Consider the following 12,983-nt stretch of genomic DNA (forward strand, 5'->3'; position numbering starts at 1 on the left):
TGAAGCTGTAGCTGCAATACTTTGGCCACCTGATGGGAAGAATCAACTCACTGGAAAAGACCCTGATGCTGGGAAAGATTGAAGGCAGGAGGAGAAGGGGACGACAGAGGATGAGATGGTTGGATGGCATCACTGACTTGATGGATATGAACTTCAGCAAACTCTGGGAGATGGTGAAGGACAGGGAAGACTGGCATGCTGCAGTCCACGGGGTCGCAAAGAGTCGGACATGACTTAGTGACTGAACAACAACAATGGGGACCCACAGGATATCAGAACCACGCCTAGAGAATGTGGTGGGCCTGAGTGATCACCAGATTGGACCTTGCACTGTCTGCTCTTTTGAAGACTTTTTCAAAAGAACCACCCTTCTCTTTGTTCCTCCCTTTCTCTTCCCTGCCCCAGGGGCAGGCTTTCTACTCAGGCCCATTCATCAGGAAGAGACATGCCTACAGTGCCTGTGTAGGTGGATGCCAGTGGCAGCTTGTAGTAAAGATGCCTCACCTTGGCTCTGCTGGATCCTCTGCTTGCCCCACAGGCTGAGGCTCAAATTCCAGCCAGGAAAAAAAAGTTAAAAATTACTTCCTAACCCCATGCCTTTCTCATTACCAGCGGTAACCTCCAGTGTGAACATCTGAAACGCCAAGAACTTGTGTTGATTGCCTTCTCCCTCTTTTTAATGACATGGTGTATTCGTCTGCTAGTGTTACTGTAACAAATACTAGAGACTGGGTGGTTCAACAACAGAAATTTATTTTCTTACACTTCTGAAGCTTAGAAGTCCAAGATCAAGGTGTTGGCTCCTTCTGAGGCTTCCATTTGCAGATGGCCATCTTCTCCAGCCCTATGCACTGGTCGTAGCAAACCCCCTCTTCCAACAACACAAGAGACGACTCTACACATGGACAGCACCAGATGGTCAGTACCGAAATCAGATTGATTATATTCTTTGCAGCCGAAGATAGAGAAGTTCTGTACAGTCATCAGAAACAAGACTGGGAGCTGATGATGGCTCAGATTCAGTTCAGTTCAGTCACTCAGTCGTGTCTGACTCTTTGCAACCCCATGAATTGCAGCACGCCAGGCCTCCCTGTCCATCACCAACTCCCGGAGTTCACTCAAACTGATGTCCATCGAGTCGGTGATGCCATCCAGCCATCTCATCCTCTGTCATCCCCTTCTCCTCCTGCCCCCAATCGCTCCCAGCATCAGGGTCTTTTCCAATGAGTCAGCTCTTCGCATCAGGTGGCCAAAGTATTGGAGTTTCAGCTTCAGCATCAGTCCTTCCAATGAACACCCAGGACTGATCTCCCCTAGGATGGACTGGTTGGATCTCCTTGCAGTCCAAGGGACTCTCAAGAGTCTTCTCCAACACCACAGTTCAAAAGCATCAACTTTTTGGCACTCAGCTTTCTTCACAGTTCAACTCTCACATCCATACATGACCACTGGAAAAACCACAGCCTTGATGAGATGGACCTTGTTGGCAAAGAAATGTCTCTGCTTTTTAATATACTGTCTAGGTGGGCATAACTTTCCTTTCAAGGAGTAAATGTCTTTTAATTTCATGGCTGCAATCATCATCTGCAGTGATTTTAGAGCCCCCCAAAATAAAGTCTGTCACTGTTTCCACTGTTTCCCCATCTATTTTCCATGAACTGATGGGACCAGATGCCATAATCTTAGTTTTCTGAATGTTGAGCTTTAAGCCAACTTTTTTACTCTCCTCTTTCACTTTCATCAAGAGGCTTTTTAGTTCCTCTTCACTTTTTGCCATAAGGGTGGGGTCATCTGCATATCTGAGATTATTGATATTTCCCTGGCAATCTTGATTCCAGCTTGTGCTTCTTCTAGCCCAGCGTTTCTCATGCTGTACTCTGCATATAAGTTAAATAAACAGGGTGACAATATACAGCCTTGACATACTCCTTTTCCTATTTGGAACCAGTCTGTTGTTCCATGTCCACTTCTAACTGTTGCTTCCTGACCTGCATATAGGTTTCTCAAGAGGTGGGTCAGGTGGTCTGGTATTCCCATCTCTTTCAGAATTTTGCACAGTTTATTGTGATCCACACAGTCAAAGGCTTTGGCATAGTCAATAAAGCAGAAATAGATGTTTTTCTGGAACTCTCTTGCTTTTTCGATGATCCAGTGGATGCTGGCAATTTGATCTCTGGTTCTTCTGCCTTTTCTAAAACCAGCTTGAACATCTGGAAGTTCACGGTTCACATATTGCTGAAGCCTGGCTTGGAGAATTTTGAGCATTACTTTACTAGCGTGTGAGATGAGTGCAGTTGTGTGGAGTTTGAGCATGCTTTGGCATTGCCTTTCTTTGGGATTGGAATGAAAACTGACCTTTTCCAGTCCTGTGGCCATTGCTGAGTTTTTCAAATTTGCTGGCATATTGAGTGCAGCACTTTCACAGCGTCGTCTTTTAGGATTTGAAATAGCTCAACTGGAATTCCATCACCTCCACTAGCTTTGCTCGTAGTGATGCTTTCTAAGGCCCACTTGACTTCACATTCCAGGATGTCTGGCTCTAGGTGAGTGATCACACCATCATGATTATCTGGGTCGTGAAGATCTTTTTTGTACAGTCCTTCTGTGTATTCTTGCCACCTCTTCTTAATATCTTCTGCTTCTGTTAGGTCCATACCATTTCTGTCCTTTATCGAACCCATCTTTGCATGAAATTTTCCCTTGGTATCTCTAATTTTCTTGAAGAGATCTCTAGTCTTTCCCATTCTGTTGTTTTCCTCTATTTCTTTGCATTGATAGCTGAGGATAGCTCAGATTATGAACTCCTTACGACAAAATTTAGACTTAAATTGAAGAAAGTAGGGAAAACCATTAGGCTATTCAGGTGTGACTGAAATCAAATCCCTTATGCATATACAGTGGAAGTGACAAATAGATTCAAGGCATTAGGTCTGATAGACAGAGTGCCTGAAGAACTATGGACAGAGGTTCGTAACATTGTACAGGAAGCAGTGATCAAAATCATCCCTAAGATAAAGAAATGCAAAAGGTAAGATGGTTGACTGAGGAGGCCTTACAAATGGCTGAGAAAAGAAGAGAAGTGAAAGGCATAGGAGAAAAGGAAAGCTATACCCATCCGAATGCAGAGTTCCAAAGAGTAGCAAGCAGAGATAAGAAAGCCTTCCTAAGTGAACAATGCAAAGAAATAGAAGAAAACAATAGAATGGGAAAGACTAGAGATCTCTTCAAGAAAATTAGAGATATCAAGGGAACATTTCATGCAAACATGGGCACAATAAAGGACCAAAACGTTATGGACCTAACAGAAGCAGAAGATATTAAGAAGAGGTGGCAATAATACACAGAAGAACTATACAAAAAAGATCTTCATGACCCAGGTAACCACGATTGTGTGATCATTCACCTAGAGTCAGACATCTTGGAGTGCGAAATCAAGTGGGCCTTAGGAAGCATCACTACGAACAAAGCTAGTGGTGGTGATGGAATTCCAGCTGAGCTATTTCAAATCCTAAAAGATGACGCTGTGAAAGTGCTGTACTCAATATGCCAGCAAATTTGAAAAACTTAGCAGTGGCCACAGGACTGGGAAAGGTCAGTTTTCATTCCAATCCTAAAGAAGGGCAATGCCAAAGAATGTTCAAACTACCACACAATTGTACTCATTTCACATGCTAGCAAGTTCATGCTCAAAATCCTCCATGCTAGACTTCAACAGTATGTGAACCAAGAACTTCCAGATGTTCAAGCTGGATTTAGAAACAGTACAGGAACAAGAGATCGAATTGCCAACATCCATTGGATATTAGAAAAAGTAAGAGAACTCCAGAAAAACATCTACTCCTGCTTCATTGACTACTCTAAAGCCTTTGACTCTGTGGATCACAACAAATTGTGGAAAATTCTTCAAGAGATGGGAATAGATCTCCGGGAGCGGCGGCGGCGCGGGGTGCGGCCTCGGGGGCTATGGGGGGCGGCCGGTGGGCAGGTACACTGATGCTGACGTGCTATGAGCTTTCAGAACTTCTGGAAAGACTACAAAGTTCTGGTTGTTATGGTACCTCTGATTGGGTTCATACATTTGGGGTGGCACAGGATCAAAAGCAGCCTTGTTTTCCAAATTCCTAGTAAGGACAACCTCTCTGAACCAGACACTCTGGCAATTACAAGTCCTAAGAAGAACCACCTCCCAGGGGAAGTAGCAGGCTTGCAAGTTTCAGAAAGAAGCAGCTCTGAGTCAGAGCTTGAGCTAGAAAGACAAGATGAAAAATAGCAGTTGGATCAGAAAGAACTGGCTTCTTGTAGCTGTGATTTCCTTCATAGGTGTCCATCTTGGGACGTATTTTATACAGAGGACTGCAAAACAGTCTGTAAAGTCTCAGCCTGAAGGCAAACAAAAGAATTTGAATAACGGAGTAAAATAAATATTTGGAATTACTAAAAAAAAAAAAAAAAGGGATGGGAATACCGGACCACCTTACCTGCCTCCTGAGAAACCTGTATGCAGGTCAAGAAACAACAGTTAGAACCGGACATGGAACAATGGACTGGTTCAAAACTGGGAAAGGAGTGCGTCAAGGCTCTATATTGTCACCCTGCTTATTTAACTTACAGAGTACATCATGTGAAATGCCAGGTTGGATGAAGCACAAGCTGGAATCAAGATTGCCAGGAGAAATATCAATAACCTAAGATATGCAGATGACACCATTCATATGGCAGAAAGAGAAGAGAAACTAAAGAGCCTCTTGACGAAAATGAAAGTGGAGAGTGAAAAAGCTGGCTTAAAACTCAACATTCAAAAAACAAAGATCATGACATCTGATACCATCACTTCATGATAAATAGATGGGGAAACAAAGATTGACTTTATTTTTTCTGGCTTCAAAATCACTGTGAACAGTGATTGCAGCCATGAAAAACCTAAACAGCATATTAAAAAGCAGAGACATTCCTTTGCCAACAAAGGTCAGTATAGTCAAAGTGGCGTTTTCCAGGAGTCATGTATAGATGTGAGAGTTGGACCGTAAAGAAGGCTGAGTGCAGAAGAATTGATAGTTTCAAACTGTGATGTTGGAGAAGAGTCTTGAGAGTCCCTTGGACTGCAAGGAGATCCAACCAGTCAATCCTAAAGAAAATCAGTCCTGAATATTCATTGAAAGGACTGATGCTGAAGCTGAAGCTCCAATACATTGGCCACCTGATGTGAAGAACTGACTCACTGGAAAAGACTCTGATGCTGGGAAATATTGAAGGCAGGCGGAGAAGGGGACGACAGAGGATGAAATGGTTGTATAGTATCACCAACTCAATGGACATGAGTTTGAGCAAGCTCTGGGAGTTGGTGAAGGACAGGGAAGCCTGGCATGCTGCAGTCCATGGGGTGGCAAAGAGTTGGACACAATTGAACGACTGAACAACATCTTCTCCCTGGGCCTCTTTCTATGAGTATCTGTGTCCTAATCCCCTCTCCTTAGAAGGACACCGGTCACATTGGAGTAGTGCTGCATGCTTGCTAAGTCGCTTCAGTCATGTGTGACTCTTTGCAATCCCATAGGCTGTAGCCCTCAGACTCCTCTGTCCATGGGATTCTCCTGGCAAGAATACTGGAGTGGGTTGCCATGCCCTCCTCCAGGGGATTTTCCCTACCCAGTGGTCGAACCATGTCTCTTAGGTCTCCTGCATTGGCAGCCAGGTTCTTTACCACTAGTGCCACTTGGGAAGTGTGGAGTAGGGTCCATATCAGAGTAGGGCCCAACCTAATGACCTCCTTTTTCACTTAAATACCTACTTAAAGGCCCTTTCTCCAAATCCAGCCACATACTGAGGTACTGGGGGTTAGCACTTCAGCATATGAATTTGAGGGGCATGGTTCAGTCTGTAACACGTGTTACATTTCTGTGATTACAAAAGCAACATAGGGGTCACCATAGAAAATTTCCGGAGGTGAAGAAACTAAGGTAAGAATCTCTGCAAGGGATTTCTCTGGTGGTCCAGTTGAAGCCGTTTACCTTAGATTGAGACTTGAACTCATATGCCAGGACTCACACCCAGCCAAAACCCAGATTGGAACTTGAACTGACCCAAAACCCACAGTCTTCAAACTGAGATCACAGACCTGGTTACAAGCTCAGGTTCTTTTTTTTTTTTTTTTTTAACAAGCGCTTTCTTGCCAGTTTTATTAAAGAAAAATTGTATATGATTCACTTTTCGCCAGTCTGTTCTGGCATGCTTCTAATGATATCAGAATCATCAGGATCAATCATAGCCAATGTGCATACCTCTGTTGTACTTTTCACATCTGTGCCCAATTCAGTATTATTGCCATGGTAGTGATGGACACCAGTTTTGGCCAACATGGCATAATACTCTATTTCAGATTTCCTCAAGGCTGAGCAATTGTTGGTGAGGATGACCGGTTTCACTTTGCCCTGTCTGATCATTTTCAGAGACTGCTTGTACCCCAGCACATACTTTCCACTTTTCATAACCAGTTGGAGCCTAGAGTTGATTGACTCCAGTAACTTTTTCACCTTCTTGGCGGCCACCATCTCCCTGCCTTAGGTGCGGGATGCCTCCAACCAAGAGCAGCCACCAAGATGGGAGGGGAGTAAGAAAGCCCAGGCTCAGGTTCTTGATGTCTCATAGCAGAAAGAATTCAGTGAGAAACAAAGTGATAGGTAACAAGTGAATTTATTCAGAGAGAAACACACTCCACAGAGCATGGGACATCACCATCGCAAAGGGGGTGAATACAGTGGCCTTGAAAGGGGTTGTGGTTAGCTTTTATGGGCTGGGTAATTTCATAGGCTAATGAGTGGGAGGATTATTCCAACTATTTTGAGGAAAGGGAGGGGATTTCCAGGGGTTGGACTACTGCCTGCTTTTTGGTCTTTGATGGTCAACTTTGGAACCATCATGGCACCTCTGAGTGTGTCATTTAGCTTGCTGATTGAGGATCAAGGTCTAGTCAAAGTTGACTTGTCTGCCATCTTGGACCCATTTGATTTCAATCGGTTTATGTTGTGTCCTTGGGGTGGCAAAGAGTTGGACACAATTGAACGACTGAACAACATCTTCTCCCTGAAACATCTCATTGTTTCAAAAATTCTGCCTGGCCCCCTTCCCTCCTATTTTACAGTGGCTAAGACTCTGTGCTCCCAATGCAGAGAAAAACTAATTCTGACTTCACGTTGGAACTGTTTTTTTGACTTGCTTTTCGTGGCTGTTGTTATTATCATCATACATAATGGCCTGCCTCAGAAAACCCAGCCCGTCAGCCTGACTGTGGGACTAAAAGTGCCTTTGTTGAGCTCACAGGGAGATAATCCGACCCTGCCCACCTGTGACTGGCTGCATGAAAGAAAAGACTAACACACCCTTCCCCGAGGCTGGCCATTTCCTGAGATGTTTTGCAAGACTGATGGCTCTTTTTACTTTACTTCCTCATTGCCTCTCCATCTTTATTCTGCCTTTTGATTTTGGTTCCTCACTTCTCTCTCTGGTTCTGTAAAAGAATCTGGCATCCAGACCCCAACTAGATGGTTATTTTGAGACTTTAGTCTGCCATCTTCTCCATCTGAGGACTTTCCAAATAAAGCCATATTTGTGGTAACCCAAGGACTAAAGAGCAGATAAAACCAAGGAGAGTCTTAGAATGCAGGAATGGAAAAACCAGACCCTTATTGTCCTTCTGTCCCCCATGTTGTAGCTATTAACAGATTTCTGGTCCTCCTGAGCAGTATAACATGTCTCCCCTCCTACCCCACTCAGGGAGAAGGTATTTGCCTTACTCTTCCCCCACCCAGTATACGTGCCTCAGCCAATCACCAAATGACCCGCAAGACCCTTATCCCACTCCTTGTACCTTGGGTATAAAAATGGACTAAGGACCCCTGTTCAATATCAGTTATCCCTTGAACTGGTCCACTGTTCTAACAACATCTCCCATTCTAATAAACTTTATTTCCCTCACATTCTGTCTCATGTCTGGAAATTCTTTTCTAACCCGTGCCCGGACCATGACAATATTCCTTGCCTCAACAGCTCGTCATTGACTGTGATTGACTTTAAGTAAAAGAGGAAGTATGTTGTTTTCCTTACTCCATCTTCCTACTTAGCTGGCTTTTCTGAAAGTGAAAGTTGCTCGGCCGTGCCTGACTCTTTGCAACCCCATGGACTCTACAGTCCATGGAATTCTCTAGGCCAGGATACTGGAGTGGGTAGCCTTTCCCTTCTCCAGGGGATCTTCCCAACCCAGGGATCAAATCCAGGTCTCCTGCATTGCAGGCGGATTCTTTACCAGCTGAGCCACAAGGGAAGCCAAGAATACCGGAGTGGGTAGCCTATCCCTTCTTCAGGGGATCTTCCTGACCCAGGAATTGAACCTGGGTCTCCTGCATTGCAATGCTGATTCTTTACCAACCAAGCTATCAGGGAAGCCCAGCTGGATATCCTACATTTTCTTAAATGAGCTATTACCTTTTTTTTTTAAGTTACCTTTTAATTAATTAATTAATTTATTTTTCTGGGCCATGCTGTGCAGCATGTGGGATCTTAGTTCCCTGACCAAGGATCAAACCCATGCCCTCTGTACTGGAATCGCAGAACGGTCTTAACCACTGGATCACTGGAGTCTTAACCACTGGTCCCTGAGCTTATATTATTTTTTATAATGGAGGAAATAAACAAATGTAATAGAACATTGTCAGGGAGGACAAAGAAAAGGAGCTTTTGTTTAGACCAAAGAGATGAAAGGAAGAGCAGGCCTGCGTTAGGTGCTGGGAGTGGAATCTTGGAAGGTCAGAACCTGTCAGCAATGGGACCTTTGCCTTTCAGGCATGGAGAAGTGTGCGAGCAACTCAGGGAGGAACTAGCTCTTAGCTATCCCCAAGGTGGGTTGGAAAGTTTGTGAATGAACCTCAAGCTCCTTGAAACAAGGTCTGTTGTGCTGCGTGCTGCGCTTAGGTGCTCAGTCGTGTCCAGCTATTTGCGACCCCATGGACTGTAGCCCGCCAGGCATCTCGGGATCAAGGAATCGAACTGGGGTCTCCTGCATTGCAGGCAGATTCTTTACCAGCTGAGCTACCAAGGAAGCCCCCAAGGTCCTTTGGCCTGGACTAATTATATCCCTCCCACCGAGAAATGGGACGCTGAGTCAGTGCCTGTGGTCTTGGAAATATTCCAACAGAAAATGAGCTGGAGGGTTGGAGAGAGTGGAAAGGCCGGTCTTGATTTTAAAAGGAAAGAAAATGCCTCTTCCCTTCTGTGGCCATCGCTGAAGCGCCGGCGACCAAAATGAAGTTCAATCCCTTTGTGACTTCTGACCGAAGCAAGAATCGAAAGAGGCATTTCAACGCGCCTTCCCACATTCGCAGAAAAATTATGTCTTCTCCTCTTTCTAAAGAGCTAAGACAGAAGTACAACGTTCGATCCATGCCCATCCGAAAGGATGATGAAGTTCAGGTTGTACGAGGGCACTACAAAGGGCAGCAAATTGGCAAAGTAGTCCAGGTTTACAGGAAGAAATACGTCATCTACATTGAACGAGTGCAGCGGGAGAAGGCTAATGGCACAACTGTTCATGTGGGCATTCACCCCAGCAAGGTGGTTATCACCAGACTAAAACTGGACAAAGACCGCAAAAAGATCCTCGAATGTAAAGCCAAATCTCGCCAAGTAGGAAAGGAAAAGGGCAAATATAAGGAAGAAACAATTGAGAAGATGCAGGAATAAAGTCATCTTGTCTACAGCTTTCATTAAAAACTGTTAAAATGAAAAAAATAAATAAATAAAAGGAAAGAAAATGGGGACTTCAAACATTGAGCCAGAGGGCTGAACAGGAATAAAGGGGTGATTTGGGAAGGCCCGGAAAAGGAAACGATGATCCCTGGGCGCCAGAATGGGTTCATCATCCCCAGCTCCATAGCACCCTTGGCTTGAAATGCTAAAAGCAGATATCCTGGATTTAGTAGGTCTCCAAACAGACTTCTTTTTGTTGTCTGGCAGTGGAGAGGCTGAAGTACAGAGCAGATACCAGTGTAATTCAGTCAGAGGATAGCAGACTGAATTACCAGAGCCCCCAGATTAGTGGGTCGATTGATGTCAATGTCTATGTTGGTGACTTCCCTGGTGGTCCAGTGGCTTAAGACTCTGTGCGGCCAATGCAGGAGACCCAGGTTCAATCCCTGGTCAGGAAACCAGATCCCACATGCCACAACTAAGATGGCTCGTGCCGCAACGAAGACCTGGCGCAGCCAAATAAATAAATACAAATATTTTTAAAATAAGACTCGAACTCCCAACGCAAGGGGCATGGGCTTGATCCCTGGTTAGGAAACTAAGATCCTACATGCTGCTTGGCACCCCCCACTCCCCCCAAAAAAAACTATGTCAAAAAGCGCTGTTCTGTTCAACAATTTTAACCAATTGCTAGGGATTAGAGGTATAGCAGAAAACAGGAAAGATACACTCCTGTCCTCATGGACTTTATAAACTAATATAATCTATTCATTTATCAAGGAAAGTTTTTGTCTTAAAGGAATACAACTATTTCTTTGACCTCACTGAGAGAGGTGTATGTAGTTCATGTAACTGTGCATTCATGGTTTACAAGACCCGATTGCCGGACAGGTGGGACAGGTTGCCAACCTCTGCACACAGGTGGAGCCCAGCAGTGCCCTAGAGCAGGATGACGGGGCAGTGGGTCCATGGAGGCAACACACAAGTCGCTCCCCCAGTCACAGCCCCGAGCTGAGCCCACTGTCTCACTCACTGCAGGACACCCCGTGCCTGGCCACCCAGCAGCCATTTCTCACCCCCTTCGTTTCTAAAAATGCCGCAAACCTCTCGCCTCTGGTTTTCACCTCTCCTCCCCGCGTCCATATGCCTCAGGGAATGTTGCCCCCAGCCCAGGAGTGATGAGTGACCCCATCAGCCTAAGGGAAATCCTATGCCCCTTGAGGTGGTTGGTTCGGGACCAGTGTGACCAATATCTGGAGGAAAAGTCCAGGGAATGAGGAAGGGTGAACTTCTGGGAAGTTTTTTCTGCTAAGAGGAAGCCACAGTGCACTGGTTAGAGATGTTTTCATCAGCAGGTAACAGAACATACCTCCTTCCACCTACATACCAACAGATATAGTTTAGGAGTGAAGATACTCAGTGAGCTATATACAAAGTCTGGGGCTAGGTGGTTCCTGGCATTGGTTTGGTGGTTCTAGTGATACTAAGATCAACATCTCTGTGACCGTCTTTGTCTTTGTTTATGGTGTCAAGAAGGCTGCCACTCCAGCCATTCTGTCCATATTAAGACAAGAAGAAAGAGGCTATGCCCATGACACCTGTGTTATTTTATTTTATTTTTGGCTGTGCTGGGTCTTCATTGCTTTCTCTAGTTGTGGAGAGCGGGGGCTACTCTCTAGTTGGCAGAGAACAGGCTTCTCACTGCAGTGGCTTCTCTTGTTGAGGAGCACAGGCTCTAGGCACCACGGGCTTCAGTGGTTTCAGCTCGAGGGCTCTAGAACGTGGGCTTTGTAGTTGTAGCTCATGGGATGTGTTGTTCCACAGCATGCGGGGTCTTCGAACCCATGTCCCCCTGCATTGGCAGGTGATTCATAAGCACTGGACCAGGAGGGAAGCCCGACACCTGTGCTTTTTCTAACCACATCTTTCCCCAAAAGTCCCTCACATGTTCCCACCTTCATCTCATTGGGCAGGACTGTGTCCCGTGGCCACTCCTCACTGCAAAGCAAACTGGGCAAGTCAGTTTCTCCTTAGCCAAAGGAAAAACAGGATGGGACTTCCCTGGTTGTCCAGTGGTTAGGACTCGGAGCTTCCACTGCAGAGGACCCAGTTTCCAGCCCTGGTCAGGGAACTAAGATCCTGCAAACCACATGGTTTGCAGCCGAAGAAACAAATAACAACAACAAATAAGAAACCAAAGAAGAAACAGAAAAGGGAGAGAGGGTTGGGAAGTAGAACTGGGTTAGGGACAAACAGAAAGTAACGCTCCTGATTTCTGATCATCTCAAGGTCGGGAAACTGCTGCTGCCCTCTCAGTTCCAACCTGAGCAGGAAGCAAGCACTGAAAAAGCCAGAGCAGAGAGATGGAAAAAAACCTGCATCCAAGGTCAACAACCTGAATGGCAAATGAGCAAGGTAGGTGAAGACAAAGGTCACAGAAAAGGAAAAACAAGTAGCCCTTAAGTATATGAAAAAATGCTCAATTCGTTCATAGTAAGAGCAATTAAAATTGAAATGACACTGTTATACCACTTTTCCCCTATCAGATTGGCAAAATTCCAAATGTTTGACAATACATTCTGTTGGTAAGGCCGTGAGCAAGCAGGTGTTTTCATGCACAAAGGGCAGAATGGCACAATCTTCAATGTCAGGGGAGGAGTAAACAAAGAAGCTGATGAATTTTGGTCTTTACGTCCTCCCTGAGATGCTGTATCCACTTACCTGGAGACCACCCTTCTGTGGGATGTCCTATTAAGTGACACAATAAACGTCCTCACTGATTCAACCGGCTCGAGTAGGGTGTCTGTTACTGAGAACCAAAAATATCCCGAATCATGCCCTGCCCCCTGCCCTGAGGCCAGGAGCAAAATTGGGTCTGTCCAGAAGCCAGATCACAAAATCTCACTGGGTCATCCAGGGACTAGCCAGATCCAGACAGGTAGAGGTCCAAATGCTGAGATCATTGCTGACAGCAACATCTCGCCCAGAGAATGAACTGTGAGCTGTTCCAAAAGCAGTGGGTGGGCAACTGCCTAGGGTAATAGACAATCCTTACCCGTTGTGAGCAGGGACTGCCTCCTGAGTGGTTAAGAAGCCTGGTGGAATCCAAATGTAGAGATGATCCTAAAAAGTTGGAACTTGGGGTAAGATGACTGCCTTGGGCTTTCTCAATATTGTTTACTTATTTATTTAGCTGTGCCGTCTTAGTTGCGGCATGCAGGACCTTTTAGTTGCAGCTGGCCAAC

The 12,983-nt window shown here is 45.3% G+C and overlaps 2 protein-coding genes and 1 long non-coding RNA gene across 4 annotated transcripts in view; 2 read left to right on the forward strand and 1 right to left on the reverse strand.

The window, feature by feature from the left end:
- LOC122706914 overlaps positions 1-12,983 on the forward strand; it is a 40,688-nt gene that overhangs the window by 10,867 nt on the left and 16,838 nt on the right. For both annotated transcript variants that reach the window (XR_006344502.1, XR_006344501.1), the window contains exon 2: positions 12,028-12,153. This is a non-coding gene — a long non-coding RNA (uncharacterized LOC122706914). The remainder of the gene's footprint in view (positions 1-12,027; positions 12,154-12,983) is intronic.
- On the reverse strand, positions 5,661-7,940 carry LOC122706913 (60S ribosomal protein L30-like). Its single transcript, XM_043922490.1, has one exon. It carries the CDS (start codon positions 6,546-6,548, stop codon positions 6,201-6,203), a length of 348 nt encoding a protein of 115 aa, XP_043778425.1. The 5' UTR covers positions 6,549-7,940; the 3' UTR covers positions 5,661-6,200.
- Positions 9,256-9,780, forward strand: LOC122706912 (60S ribosomal protein L26-like). Its single transcript, XM_043922489.1, has one exon. It carries the CDS (start codon positions 9,295-9,297, stop codon positions 9,730-9,732), a length of 438 nt encoding a protein of 145 aa, XP_043778424.1. The 5' UTR covers positions 9,256-9,294; the 3' UTR covers positions 9,733-9,780.

This window comes from Cervus elaphus, chromosome 13 (assembly GCF_910594005.1).
Source record: "Cervus elaphus chromosome 13, mCerEla1.1, whole genome shotgun sequence".
In the NCBI taxonomy this organism is placed as follows: Eukaryota; Metazoa; Chordata; class Mammalia; order Artiodactyla; family Cervidae; genus Cervus; species Cervus elaphus.